At 42.1% G+C, this 15015-nt stretch overlaps 1 protein-coding gene across 5 annotated transcripts in view; it reads left to right on the plus strand.

The window, feature by feature from the left end:
- Window positions 1-15015, plus strand: part of TIAM2 (TIAM Rac1 associated GEF 2) — a 131323-nt gene that overhangs the window by 28317 nt on the left and 87991 nt on the right. For 3 of the 5 annotated variants that reach the window (XM_054558358.2, XM_054558352.2, XM_054558356.2), the window contains 3 exons: window positions 9861-10046; window positions 10727-10873; window positions 14283-14354. In XM_054558358.2, the coding sequence (XP_054414333.2) occupies window positions 9861-10046; window positions 10727-10873; window positions 14283-14354 (405 nt within the window). The remainder of the gene's footprint in view (window positions 1-9860; window positions 10047-10726; window positions 10874-14282; window positions 14355-15015) is intronic. The other 2 variants (XM_054558355.2, XM_054558357.2) reach the window with 1 other exon arrangement.

A 15015-nucleotide genomic window follows, 5' to 3' on the forward strand; every position in this document is an offset into this window, starting at 1 on the left:
TGTGAGGGGATTTGAGGGAGATCAAGCCAGATTGTGGAGGTGGTGGGTGAAGATGTGAACTTTATTCAATAGGCAATAGGGAGATGGTGAAAGTGTTATTTTTTATTTTTTAAGGCAGAGTCTTGCTCTGTTGCCCAGGCTGGAGTGCAGTGGCATGGTCTTGGCTCACGGCAACCTCTGCCTCCTGGGCTCAAGTGATTCTCATCCCTCAGCCTCCCGGGCAGCTGCGATTACAGGCATGTGCCACTACGTCCTGCTAATTTTTGTATTTTAGTAGAGATGGGGTTTCGCCATGTTGGCCATGCTGGTCTCAAACTCCTGACCTCAAGTGATCCGCCTGCCTCAGCTTCCCAAAGTGCTGGGATTACAGGTGTGAGCCAACACGCCCAGCTGGAAGTGTTTTTATTTTCTATTTTTTTGAGATGGAGTCTTTCTCTGTCGCCCAGGCTGGAATGCAGTGGTGTGATCTCGGCTCACTGCAGCCTCTGCCTCCTGGGTTCCAGCGATTGTCCTGCCTTAGCCTCCTGGGTAGCTGGGATTACAGGCGTACGCCACCACACCCGGCTAATTTTTGTATTTTTTGTAGAGATGGGGTTTTGCCATGTTGGCCAGGCTGGTCTCGAACTCCTGACTTCAGGCAATCTGACCGCCTTGGCCTCCCAAAGTGTTGGGGTTACAGGCATAAGCCACCGCGCCCAGCCTGGAAATGTTTTTGTCAGAATAAGAATGTTTGGTTTAGTTCGATGAGCATTTTGTTCAGTGCATACTGTGGGTCAGGCAAATGTGCACAGACTGGAGACTCAAAGAAGTCACTGTCTCTGCCCTCAGGGTGCTCTCAGTCTAGCAGGTGACAGACAGTTGAGCATACAATTTCAACATAACACAGTGATTCAGTGCACGTGGCATTCCAGTGCTGTGGAAGACAGAAATGGGAAATATAGCCTCATGTGCAGTCATGGAAGACCCTGAAGGAGGGATGCCAAGTTGCTTCTTGAAAAATGAGGAGTTTACCAGGAGAATAGAGAGGGGTCTTCCCGGCCAAGGCACAGTGGGAGCAAATGCAGTGTGGTTGTAGGTAGGTGGTGAGAGGTAGACAGGGGAAGTAGGACTGTCTGTCACTCTCTCCTCCAGGTACCACTGCAGAAGCCTCCAGTTTCGCCCTTTGTCTGATGCATCTTCCATACAACAGCCAGACTGGATTGCATCGGAAAAGCACATCTGGGTGAGGCGCAGTGGTTCATGCCTGTAATCCCAGCACTTTGGGAGGCCGAGGTGGGCGGATCACTTGAAGTCAGGAGTTCAAGACTAGCCTGGCCAATGTGGTGAAACCCCGTCTCTACTAAAAATACAAAAAGAATTAGCCAGGTGTCGTGGCATACACCTGTAATCCCAGCTACTCGGGAGGCTGAGGCAGGAGAATCGCTTGAACCCAGGAAGCAGAGGTTTCCGTGAGCTGAGATCACACCATTGCACTCCAGCCTGGGCAACAGAGTGATATGTCTCAAAATAAATAAATAAATAAACAAACAAACAAATAAAATAAAAGTAAAAAAATAAAAGGATCTTGTGATTGCCAGATAAAGTCCCTGATAAACTCTCCCCACCTTGACCTTTATCTGCAACTCCCTGAGCCCACCCTTCTGTTCCTTTCTTTGGGTTTTTCCTCAGGCAGAGAGGACTCCTGTGCTGTGCACAAATGTGCCCTGCTCCCCTCCGCCCTCTTCATCTGGCTCACCCCTTCTCAACTGTCATGAAGGGTTTAGGGGTCGCTTCCTCCAAGGCGCTGTCCTTGATCACCCTCTCGCCCACTCCATCAGGGAGCCCCATTCTCCTCCCACAGTTCTCCATGTCTGTGCCACTGCTGTCGTCTGTGGCTTTGTCATGATTTCTTCGTGTGTAAGGTTGCTCCTGCCATAAAATACGTGCTCCTGGAGGAACTGTGACTTTTTTTTTAATCTCTGAACCCTCGATGCCTTTCTTGAGTTAGTGAATGTGTGGAAGCACCTCCGTCCCGTCTGTCCAGGGATGCTGTCCTCTGTACTGCAGGAAACAGAGTTCTCTGAGTCAGCCACCACCCCACTCCCCAGTGTTCTAGGCCTTCCTGCTTCACCGCCCTCCCCGTCTAACAGAACCCCTCCTTTTGCCCTGCCTTGTTCTCATGCTCCCCTTCCCTGTTTTGTCAGAGCCTCTGCCTTCGTCCACTATCATATGTGATTTCACAATAACTCTGCAAGGTAAAGATGTAGATATAGCACCCATTTGATGGATGAGTAAATAGACCCTTAGGAGAAGTATATTTCTTTTCTTTTTCTATCTTTTTCTTTTTTTTTTTTTAGAATTAAAAAAATTTTTTAAAAATAGAGACAAGGTCTCGCTATGTTGCCCAGGTTGGTCTCGAACTCCTGGGTGCAAGCGATCCTCCTGTCTACGCCTCTCAAAGTGCTGGGATTATAGGATTGAGCCACTGCACCCAGATGAGAAGTACATTTTCTGTATAAGTACCGTGCACTAACTGATTGTGCCACTGGAGCACCAAGAAGTACATTTGCTAATGTCACACAGCTGGTAAGTGGTAGAGCTGGGATTTGGACACAAATCTTTGCTCTTAATTCATAGGCGCTACTGCTCCGTAAGACTTGGGAAAATCAGATGATGCTTTGCTTGCTAACTAAACCAGGTGATGAATTGTTTTGTATGGAATAGAATCCTTGATTTACTTGTTTTTGTAACTTGGATTTTTCAGGTTGATTTGATGGGAATTACATTGATTATAAAACTGAGTGAATTTTTGGGTATGGGAATTATATCTCAAAGGAAAACAGAACAAAACCGAATCTCTCAACTTTAGCTGGTTGTTCTAACTACTGTTAAACTTGAGTGTCATCTATGTCACTAGCTGGTTCTTCTGTGAAGATAGGTTTTAGTATTTGGAAAGCATGGAACGGGAGTTTTTCAGCTTCTTACACCAAGAAAGAAACATGAATTATCTTATAGGACAAACCTAGTAATAGGCAAATGACTACTGCGATTAAATGACTAAATGGCAGAAAATATTTTTCTAGGACTGCTGGGTGTGGCAGGAATGTACTTGTCATCTTTTAAAAAAAATCATTATTCATTTGTTATTTTTAGCATTAGGCTTCATCCCTCTCCCTCCCACTTTACTACAGGAGACCATAACCTTTCTGAGTTCATTAAATCAATAAAGCTGTGTTAGCAATAAAGAGGAAAATTTTGCATTGAATTTGTGCCAATGTTTAAAAATGGGAGTGTTCCCCTGTAATTTTGTTATTAGTAACTTCTTTTCACAATGAAAGATAATGAAAACCTCCTCAGAGTGAGTTTTTTTCAGTCTTGTCATTTTTATGTTTTGAGCATGGGCATTAAAAGAAACAAAAGCTCAATCTATATAGAAATTACGTTTTTTACTTTTTTTTTTTTTTGACAGGGTTTCACTCTGTTGCCCAGGCTGGAGTGTGCAGTGGCCCTGTCTCAGCTCACTGCAGCCTCGACCTCCTGGGCTTAAGCTATCTTCCCACCTCTGCCTCCCACACAGATGGGGCTACAGGTGTGCGCCAACCACACCTGGCTGAGTTTTGTGTTTTTTTTATAGAGACGGGGTTTCACCACGTTGACCAGGCTGGAAGTGTTTTTTTTTTTCTTTTTATTTCATATGTTGATGCTTATCTTTAAATAATAAGGAAACATCTAGAAACTTATCAGTATTTAAAGAATTTAGGAAAAGGGGGTGGGGTGTCTTGGATTAAAAGGAACTGATTTTAGGCATTTTAGTTTTTGATGTTAGAAAAAAATATCTCCAGAAACACCTTGATAAATGTGGTCAGGTAATACATTACTATTTTGGTGATTATTATTATTATCATTGAACTGTACTGAATCTCCAAACTAACATATATAATAGCTAAAAGATTGTCTTTTATTTCTTCCTTTACCCTTTAAAATATGTATCTTTGTCTTTCTTTTATGTCACCTTCTGAGGAATTGTTATAAAATGTTTTTCTTTCAAGTTAACATTACTTTAAATTTGGGCTGGCTTTGAATGTCAAGTCTGGTAGGATATTGAAATGTAAAGTGTTCAATATGAATAGGGCCACTAAGTGAGAGTGTGGCAGTCTTACCTCCTTCTCTGTAGAATAACTGGGGGTATATGGACAGAAATAAAGTTGACAGGTAAAAATGTAAATGAAAGTTGCTAAGGTCACTATTAGGATAGTGCACAGGTATCTTCCTATGAGTCAGAAGACCTGGGAATCAGGGGCCCCGTTATAGCTACTTGAGAGTGTCCCTGTCCCCAACATGTTGTTCACATCAGAATCGGCTTTGGGTCTGCTAGTCTGGTAGGGCGAGCTTTTTACATGACCGGTCAAATTGCTTCTCTTCTGGACTTAAGTCTCAACTGCTGAGAAATGAAGTTATGGTAATATCAACTCCTTTGCAATTTCATTGCAAATGTTAACAGCCTCTCTAAATACTATAAGGTCTGTTGTGAGCCTTTGGGTCCAGCACTTGTACCTCTTCCTTCCCTCTAAGGAACCTGAGCATCTGAATCGGGGGCCTCACCATACTTTTACTTGAATACTCTTTCAAGTTCCTCTCTACAACTTTGGTCAGTCTGTGGAAAGAAAAGTCAAATATTTCATATTGATTCTTATTTAACCACAAATCTTCATTTAAGCTCTGTAACTGATTCTTTCTATAAAGAACCATGACCTTAAAAATAAGATGACTATGATCTTTCAATATGGAATAGATATGTGAGTAAAGATGGCTTACTCTGCCACAGAGATCTACAGGGATGAAGGCTGTGTAAGTCAGGGGTCTCCAGAGAAACAGAAACAGTAGGATGTGTGTATACCTGAAGAGGTGTGTGTATGTGTTTGTGTAGGGAGAGAATGAGAGAAATTTATTATAAGATATAGGCTCATGCAGTTATGGAGAAGAGCAAGTCCCAAGATCTGCAGGGTAAGTCAGTAAGCTGGAGACCTGGGAGAGCCAAAGGTATAGTTCCAGTCTGAGTCTACCCTGGGAGAGCCAAAGGTATAGTTCCAGTCTGAGTCTAAGGCCTGAGAATGAAGACAGCTGATGATGTAGTTCTAGGCTGAAGACTGGCAGGCTCAAGATTGAGGAAGAGCCTATGTTTTGTTCAAGTCCAAAGCCAAGGGGGAGAAAAAGCCAGTGTCCCAGTTTGAAGGCTGTCAGGCAGGAGGAGTTCTCTGTTACTTGAGGGGGTGTCAGCCTTTTTGTCCTCTCCAGGTGGTCAACAGAGGATGAGGCCAACCCACATTAGGGAAGGCAATCCACATTACTCAGTCTACCCATTTAAATGTTAATATCTCCCAAAACATCCTTGGAGACACACCCAGAATAATGTTTGACTAAATATCTGGGCACCCCATGGCCCAATCAAGTTGGTACGTAATATTAACCATTACACGGGTGGATTGCTTTGAGCCCAGGAGTTTGAGACCAGCCTGGGCAACATGGCGAAACCCTGTCTCTACAAAAAAATGCAAAAATTAGCCAAGCATGGTGGCATACACTTGTGGTCTTGAGAGGCTGAGTTGGGAGGATCACTTGAGCGCAGGAAGCAGAGGTTGCAGTGAGCCAACAATGTGCCACTGCATCCCCAGCCAGGGTATCAGAGTGAGACCGTGTCTCAAAACAAAAACAAACAAACAAACAAACAAACAAACAACAAATGCTCCAGTCAGGATAAGGATAAGGAACACTGTTGAAATAGAGAAGTCATAAGATTACTTTTCCTTTGCATTTTCTACTAAATTAAATTTTAAATGAACTCGACAGTGTACAGTTTATTGAGATACTGATTGTCTTGAAACTTAATAAAATATAATCAAGACAACAAACGTCTTGCTTTTTATAAGGTCTCCTTTGGGCTATTGGGGTGTCCCAGCCCTGTTGACTTTCCAACAAACTTAAGCATCTGGGTCCATGTTCTTCCTCTGAATTCACCTGTATTTTGTCCCAAGATTTGGGTGGAGAGGTCTATGAGTGCTGAAGATTATTAAAGTGTTTCTGATAAAACTTTACGATTCCCTGTGTATCATTTGGGACAGAACTGTCTTTACCTCTCAGTGCTGCTTTGATGTGTAGTCACATAAGTACATTAAATAGTGCTGTTAAAAATACTTTTAAAACTACAGGACTCAGTGCAAATACAAGAGATTGTCTTCTTCCCCAATCTATGGTGATTGGCATAGACCTGGATTTTATTTTATTTTGTCTTTTTTTTTTTTTTTTTTTCTGAGATGGAGTCTCACTCTGTTGCCCAGGCTGGAGTGCAGTGGTGCGATCTCAGCTCACTGCAGCCTCCACCTCCTGGGTTCAAGCGATTCTCCTGCCTCAGCTTCCTGAGTAGCTGGGATTACAGGCGTGCGCCACCACACCTGGTTAATTTTTTTTTTGTATTTTTAGTAGAGATGGGGTTTCACCATGTTGGTCAGGCTGGTCTTGAACTCCTGACCTCAAATGATCTGCCCGCCTCGGCCTCCCGAAGTGCTGGGATTACAGACGTGAGCCACCGCTCCTGGCCTTTTTTGTCTTTTTAATCCACCATGGATTGCATGGGCATCTTTATCTTCTGATATCCAGTGACTCATTCATTTTCTTTTTCTTTCCTTTTTTTCTTTTTGGAGACAGTCTCGCTCTGTCACCCAGGCTGGACTGCAATGGCGTGATCTCAATTCACTGCATCCTCCACCTCTTGGGTTCAAGAGATCCTCCCACCTCAGCCTCTCAAGTAGCTGGGACTACAGGCATGCACCACCATGCCTGGCTAATTTCTGTATTTTTTGTAGAGACAGGATTTCGCCACGTTGCCCAGGCTGGTCTCAAACTCCTGGGCTCAAGCAGTCTACCCACCTCGGCCTCTCCAAGTGCTGGGATGACAGGCGTGAGCCACCGTGCCTGGCTGGCTCATTCATTTTCTTTCCTCTTATATCTTCACCCTCCATACAACCTTCAGAAAATATCTGATAAACTGTTTTACAGTGAGGCATAAATGAGTGTGATAAACTTTAATGCATTATCCAATCTAGAAATATCTACATATTATTAGAAGACAAAGGAATCCATCTATAATTGTGGATTTTCAGGAATCATCTGGAGAGAAGATGTTTGGGAAACAGAACTGAGATTATAGTTTTTACTGAACTTTAAGTAAGGTGTCAGTTTGTACTCATCCATCACTCTGGAATCTGGAATTCTCTAATATGGCAGGACCAGGAAGAGACTTGCAGTTTCAATTTGAACTGTCTTGTTAGCGTAGAACAGAAGTCATCAGTAAGGCCACGCACCAGAATCCCAGAAGGTGCTCATGAAATGTAAACTTTCCTAGGCCTCAGACCTAATGGATAGAATCTTCAGGCGTAGGACCTGGGCATCTGCATTTTTAAAAGCCAACAGGTCATTCTGTCCATTCAAGGCTGATACCAGTAGGCCACCACGTTGTTAATAGGTGTATACAGGATCTTAAGTGAGGTTAAATTCTTTATAGATGTTGACATTGTTTCAGTGCACCTGGGGACGTCACTGTTTTGCTGACAAATGATGTTGATTAAGAAATTCTTTTTTTTTTTCACATAGTTTTTCACTTTATTAATATAATAAATTACATTGATTTTCAAATATTAAACCAACCTTGTATATCTGGGGTAAACCCTATTTGATCATGATATATTACTCTTCTTATATATTGCTGGATTTTATTTACAAAATTTTGTTAAGATATTTTGCATTTATGCTTATGAGGGATATTAATTGATAATTTGTTTTCTTTTCCTTTCTTTCTTTCTTTCTTTCTTTCTTTCTTTCTTTCTTTCTCCCTTCCTTCCTTCCTTCCTTCCTTCCTTCCTTCCTTCCTTCCTTCCCTCCCTCCCTCCCTCCCTCCCTCCCTCCCTCTTTCTTTTTCGCTTTCTTCTTATAACGTCTTTGTCAGGTTTTGGTACCAAGTTGCCTCATGAGTTGGGAAGTATTGTACCCTTTTCAACTTTCTGGAAGAGTTTCTGTAGAACTTTTATTATTTCCCCTTCAAATATTTGGGTAAAATTCACCATGGAAGCCATTTAGGCCTGGAGGTATCTTTGGGAGGAGAGTTTTAAACGACAAATTTAATTTCTTTGATATAAGGATATTCGGGTTGTCTGTTTCTTCTTGTGTAAGATTTAGTAGTTTGTTTCTTTCAAGGAGTTTATTTCATATAAGTTGCCAAATTTGTTGTATAAAGTTGTTTATAGTATTTCATTGTTATCCTTTTAACATCTGTAGAATCAGAAGTGATGTCATCTCACTCATTGGTGATTTGTGAAGAAATTCTTTGTTTAGATCTTGTGACTGTTTTTCTTTCATGCAGAAAAGTTGTGCAGCGACCAACCTAAGAAATAGATACAGAGAACTTGGAGAAGGTCTGGGGAATGCCCAGAATTTGTAATACTTTTCTATGGGGAGAGACTGGAGGGGGCAGAGTGTCCAGTGTTGGAAATCCTTCAAAGTATCATTTATCCAGAATGAAGGATTCACCTAGAAAGCTTAGTGTGAAAGGCTGGGATCCGTCTGGGTGCTCAGCAACGTGGCAGAACTAGAGATGCAACTGGTGCACCTGAAATGACCTAACTCTTCACACTGCATCCTTTATTACAAGCGTTCACTTACAGACCTTCTCTTGAGTGTTGAGATTGCTCTCAACACTTTTTGAATCACAGCTTTCTGTTCTTCTCATTCTTCTGCTGAGTCCCTGTGTTGGCAAGTCACAAGAGCCTCTCTTCACCTATTATTAATAACTTATCTTTGCATGAAGGTAATACTTGTAGGTAATGCATTTTGACATCTTTGGGAGAAAGGAGAGTGGCTCCCAGAGTTTGGCTGCATTTCTTTACCAACTCATGACTTAAGTTTTGAAGAAGTTCATTGTAACTTCTGTGGTGTAAACAGCTGCATATACTTTAGTTTTATTTAGATGTACAGATGGCAGTTATTCTCCAAGATACTTACTTAGGAGTATTCTTAGTAAAATTCTATTTGTCCTTATCCCTGAAGTCCATTTGCTTCTTATTGTTTTGAGTCATTTACTCAGAATGAACAGAAACATAAAGTCACTGCTTTTATTTATTTGGCATCTGTTTGTGTGCAGTTCAGTTAATCCAGTTTAGGATCAGGGACTGTAAATGTGAAGGGAAATGAAGCAAAGTGAAAAAGCTGACTTGCAAATTGCATCCTGTTTTAAGTCAGGCTGGTTTAGAGTGTTGGCATTCTCCAAACATCATGCCTTTTTGGCATGTCACTGTATTGGGACCACCAGCTTTTTGTTTTTGTTTTTGTTTGGCTATCCTGATGAAATGAAGTGCCGGATGACCCAATGCATTTTTTTTTTTTTTTTTTTTTTTGAGACAAAGTCTTGCTTGCTTGGTTGCCCAGGCTGGAGTGCAGTGGCATGATCTTGGCTCACTGCAACCTCCGCCTCCTAGGTTCAATCCATTCTCCTGCCTCAGCCTCCAGAGTAGCTGAGATTACAGGTGCCTGCCACCACACCCAGCTAATTTTTGTATTTTTTTTTTTTTTTTTAGTAGAGATGGAGTTTCACTGTGTTGGTCAGGCTGGTCTCGAATGCCTGACCTTCAGTGATCTGCCTGCCTCGCCTCCCAAAGGACCCATTGCATTTTGATGAGAGGGATTGAGATAGGGTGAGCAGGAAAGGCTAATTTAAACCATGCAGACCAGCTGAAACTAATTTTTTCTTCAAGTTTGTGAAAGGGATCACATTTTCATTTTAACCCATGAAAACTTTTAATTTTTATTTAAATCACCTCTGTTTTTGCCTTAAGATCCAGCAATGGGAGCAGAATCTTGAGAAATTTCACATGGATCTGTTCAGGATGCGCTGCTATCTGGCCAGCCTACAAGGTGGAGAGTTACCGAACCCCAAGAGTCTCCTTGCAGCCGCCAGCCGCCCCTCCAAGCTGGCCCTCGGCAGGCTGGGCATCTTGTCTGTTTCCTCTTTCCATGCTCTGGTAAGTTCCTGAGGAAGGCTGTTTCTGCAGCATTCGGGGAGGGCTGCGGATGCTCCCCCTTTTTTCGGCTTGTTGCCATCGGCACTTTTGGGGCTTGACCCAACAACTGACACCTAGAGTCCAGGTCACCTAGAGGCCACGGGCCTGGAGATGAAGGAGACCAGATGTCGTGCTGTAGAGCCCCCAGTTTCTCTACTGCTTATTCTAGAGTCCAGAAGCTAGTGGACGGCTACTGCATGTTCATCTCTGCCTTTCTGTGTGTTCCATCACCTACCATCAGGAAAGTGGGATCCTGGAGAAGGGGCAACAGTGGCGTGAAGATTAAAGGATGGATTAAAGGTTGTTTTCTCGGCCCTGCAGAGCGCCCCGTCGGGTTTTTTGAAGTTGCTCTCGTGTTGGTGGCTTCTGTGTGTTGTGTTGGCTTAGCCTAGGGGTCTGTAGTGGTTTTGCTGACACTGCTGCCCACCATGGAGAGACCTGAATGTCATGACTTGTGTTATCCAGATGAGAGCGGTCTATATGGTGGATGCCTTCCTGGTATTTCAGACATGCAGGAGTTTTGGCGACAGTCAGAATGCATTTATAGCAAGCAGAGCTCACTTGCTTAGGGCAACTATTCATTTTTTCTGCCACTCAAATACTAAGCCTTTAGATTTTTTTTAAACTGTGTTTTACATTAGGTATGTTCTAGAGATGACTCTGCTCTCCGGAAAAGGACACTGTCACTGACCCAGCGAGGGAGAAACAAGAAGGGAATATTTTCTTCGTTAAAAGGGCTGGACACACTGGCCAGAAAAGGGAAGGAGAAGAGACCTTCTATAACTCAGGTGAGCTCTTCAGCATGGGAACAGCAGACTAGAGTGAAATTCCTGAAACCCCTAATTTTCAGCCTGCTATAAATCATCAATGTTCATTCTCTGTTAAGAATGAAATCAGGCCAGGTGGGGTGGCTCACGCCTGTAATTCTAGCACACTGGGAGGGCAAGGCAGGAGGATCACCTGAGCCCAGGAGTTCAAGACTAGCCTGGGCAACAGAGTGAGACCCCATCTCTACAAACAGCCGAGTGTGGTGGTGTGTGCCTATAGTCCCAGCTACTCGGGAGGCTGAATTGGGAAGATTGCTTGAGCCTGGGAGGTTGAGGCTGCAATGAGCCATGATTTTGCCACTGCACTCCAGCCTGAGTGACAGAGATAGACCCTGTCTCAAAAATAAAAATGAAAATAAAAGTTGATTCAAAGGAATCAGCTCTTAGCATGCACTTTTTTTTTGCCCAGTGAAACTGCACAAGTTGCCGTATCTATCCTGGCACTCCTGAAGAGGTAGTCACACTGCGTGCAGTGCTTAAGAACAGAAAAAATAAGAATAATCAGAAAATAATCCACACTTTTCCTTCCCTCTAGTACTAATATTTATTTTCTCATAGGTTTTATATTAAAATAAATGGAAAATTAATAATCAGAGGAGTGGCAGCTCAGTTCTGTTGATAGGGCTGTGGATTTTGCTCACTAAATCCTTAGAGCATGGCCTTGGGGTTTTGTCATCCCATTTGAGAGATGAGGAGACTGACACTTGAAGAGGTTAGTTACGTCACTTACCTTACCCTGTTCACCAGCACCAAAGGGCAGGCCGGGACTAGTTTCTGCCTAGGTCCATGGTCTTGAAACACTGGAGAATTGCTGGTTCTTATTTTCCCTTGGGGAGGGGTGGCTCTTGTAACATTTTCTTTTTATTTTTGAGATGGAGTCTTGCTCTGTCACCCAGGCTGGAGTGTAGTGGTATGATCTTGGCTCACTGCAGCCTCCACCTCCTGGGTTCAAGTGATTCTCCTGCCTCAGCCTCCTTAGTAGCTAAGACTACAGGTGCGTACCACCATGCCTGGCTAATTTTTGTATTTTTAGTAGAGACAGGGTTTCACCATCTTGGCCAGGCTGGTCTTGAACTCCTGACCTCAGGTGATCCACCCATCTGGGCCTCCCAGAGTGCTGATTACAGGACTGAGCCACTGTGCCTGTCCTCTTCTAACATTTTTATTAAGGAAAAATAGCCTAAGCACATGTTGGTGAAATGTGGCCCAAGTATTGTAAATTGTTTTCAAAACATTTTGAATATGTGTATTTCATGGTGCCCCTGTATTTCATGATGCAGGTGCGTGATAATGGATTTTATCTTGCTGATTGATATGTTTTAGGATTATTCTGTTTCAAAGCTGTTGAAAAAATTAGTTATGTGATGACCTGATCATTCAGGTGAATAGGGATATTGTTTGCAATTAAATCTGAAGAAGTCTTTGCTTTTATTTTCAATGAGCTGCTGTTTTTCTGATTATGTTTTCAATATCATTGGAAAGAGAGTCACTTTTTATTGGATCTTTGTTTTCTAATTTGTATATGGCTATTTATTTGATAACGCTTTTGTGAATTAGGTAAGTAAAAGGGCCAGTATCAGTTCCTTTGACTTGTTTAAAACCTTGAAACAATAAAGTTAGAGGTGGTGGAGAGTGGGTTGGTTGATTAACAGACAGCAGAATCACAGGAAACTTCTTTTATGTGGCCACCATATTTGTATACTCATATACAAAAATAATATCAGATTTTAAAATTGTGGTTCTACTTGTAATTAATTTTTTTTTCTTTTTTGAGACAGAGAGTCTCTCTGTCACTCAGGCTGGAGTGCGGTGGCATGATCTTGGCTCACTGCAACCTCCACATCCTGGGTTCAAGCAATTCTCGTGCCTCAGCCTCCCAAGTAGCTGGGACTACAGGCTTGAGCGACCACACTCAGCTAATTTTTATATTTTTAGTAGAGACAGGGTTTCACCTTGTTGGCCAGGCTGGTCTCAAACTTCTGGCCTCATGTGATCCGCCTGCCTCTACCTCCCAAAGTACTGGGATTACAGGTGTGAGCCACTGTGACGAGCCTGTAATTTAATTTAATTTAATTGTAAAGAGTAATCTTTATTTGTTGGTTGTAATGGAAATGTATTTCCTCATTATTGACTGTAGTCAACTGCAAACCATTTGCTAATGGTGGGCCTATGCTTTCTTTATTTTAAAAAAATTGTTTTTGTAGAAAAGGGGGTGGGAGCTGTCTCCCTATGTTGCCCAGGCTAGTCTCAAACTTCTGGCCTCAATCCATCTTCCCACCTCAACCTCCCACAGTGCTGGGATTACAGGTCTGAGCCATAACGCCGAACGCTTATGCTTTGTGAACTGAACTTCTTTGATGGTTAACTAATGTCCTTAAGGTATTTTAATCAAGATAGTATATTCTATATAATTAAATAATAACTTGATAAATAACTTGCTTATTTTTCTTAGATGTAGACATTCTGCTAATTAGATATGAGCCTAATATGGTTTTTACCCAGCATGTGTGGTAATTTATTCTCAACATAGATTTTTTGATAAACAAAAGCATTTGGTCGAACATTTTTTGTTTTAAAAAGATATGAAACTAATTACAGTGTCGGTATTTATATAACTGAATGAAGTTGATTTAGTAGGTATTTCTAAATGTTTATATTGTTTTTAATGTTATTATGCCACTCCAAAATTTAGAAGGTGAAATTTGGAAAAGGCAATTGTTTTTAGTTCTTCTACCCAAACAAACCACTTTTAACATTTAGCTATATTTTTTTCCAAGATTTATTCTATGCACATTAAAAAAAAGTAGGTATGAGCTTCATTTTGGTGGTTCTGTTTCACACCTTCAGAAACATGTACTTTTTGATTAAAAGCAATATCAAGAATTTTATTTATTTATTTATTTGAGACAGTCTCGCGCTGTTGCCCAGGCTGCAGTGCAGTGGCATGATCTCAGCTCACTGCAACCTCCGCCTCCCGGGTTCAAGCGATTCTCTGCCTCAGCCTTCTGAGTAGCTGGGACCACAGGTGGGTGCCATCATGCCAGGCTAATTTTTGTATTTTTAATGCAGATGGGGTTTCACTATTTTGGCCAGGCTGGTCTTGAACTCCTGACCTCAGGTGACCTGCCCACCTCAGCCTCCCAAAGTGCTGGGATTACAGGCCGACTTAAATAATAGATGACATAGAAAAGTAAAACGTAACTATGTGGGAAATTAAAACTTTAAGTGTATTAGAATAATAGTACAAATTGTGATATGAAGCTCTTCTAAAATGTTATAGAACTTTAGTTTTTAAGTAATGAAAAAGGGTAGCTGGCAAATGAATATTACAGGGCCATTTCATTAGTCTTTTTCCTCCCCCATCTGTCAGATATTTGATTCAAGTGGCAGCCATGGATTTTCTGGAACTCAGCTACCTCAAAACTCCAGTAACTCCAGTGAGGTAAACTTTGCTATAGATGGCCGCCATCTTGTTTTACATGAATGACACAAATGCTGACTTTTTTTTTTTTTTTTTTTTTTTGAGACAGAGTCTTGCTCTGTTGCCCAGGCTGGGGTGCAGTGGTGTGATCTTGGCTCACTGCAAGCTCCGCCTCTCGGGTTCACGCCATTCTCCTGCCTCAGCCTCCTGAGTAGCTGGGACTACAGGTGCCCGCCACCACACCCAGCTAATTTTTTGTGTTTTTAGTAGAGATGGGGTTTCACCATGTTAGCCAGGATGGTCTCGATCTCCTGACCTCGTGATCCACCCACCTCGGCCTCCCAAAGTGCTGGTATTACAGGGTGAGCCACGGCACCTGGCCACAAATGCTAACTTAAGCTAGGAATGCTGGTTCAGAATCTTTACATGAACTCCTTGAAAATAGATTTATAATTAAAATGGTCCCAGTAGGTATTCTCTAAAGAGATAGTCTTGAATGCCAAGCATTTTGGAGGTATCTAACCTCATGGTAACTCCATTTTAAAATTAGTGACATGACTAGACTGAAGTCATAATAATATCTTTGATTTATACATCTCTATTCCTCAGCAGTACTTATCTTCATTTGAGAGTTCAGTGAATACAAAATTGCATTTTCCTCTCAGGGTTGTCAGGGATCTTC

Source organism: Pongo abelii, chromosome 5 (assembly GCF_028885655.2).
Source record: "Pongo abelii isolate AG06213 chromosome 5, NHGRI_mPonAbe1-v2.0_pri, whole genome shotgun sequence".
NCBI classification, from domain to species: Eukaryota; Metazoa; Chordata; class Mammalia; order Primates; family Hominidae; genus Pongo; species Pongo abelii.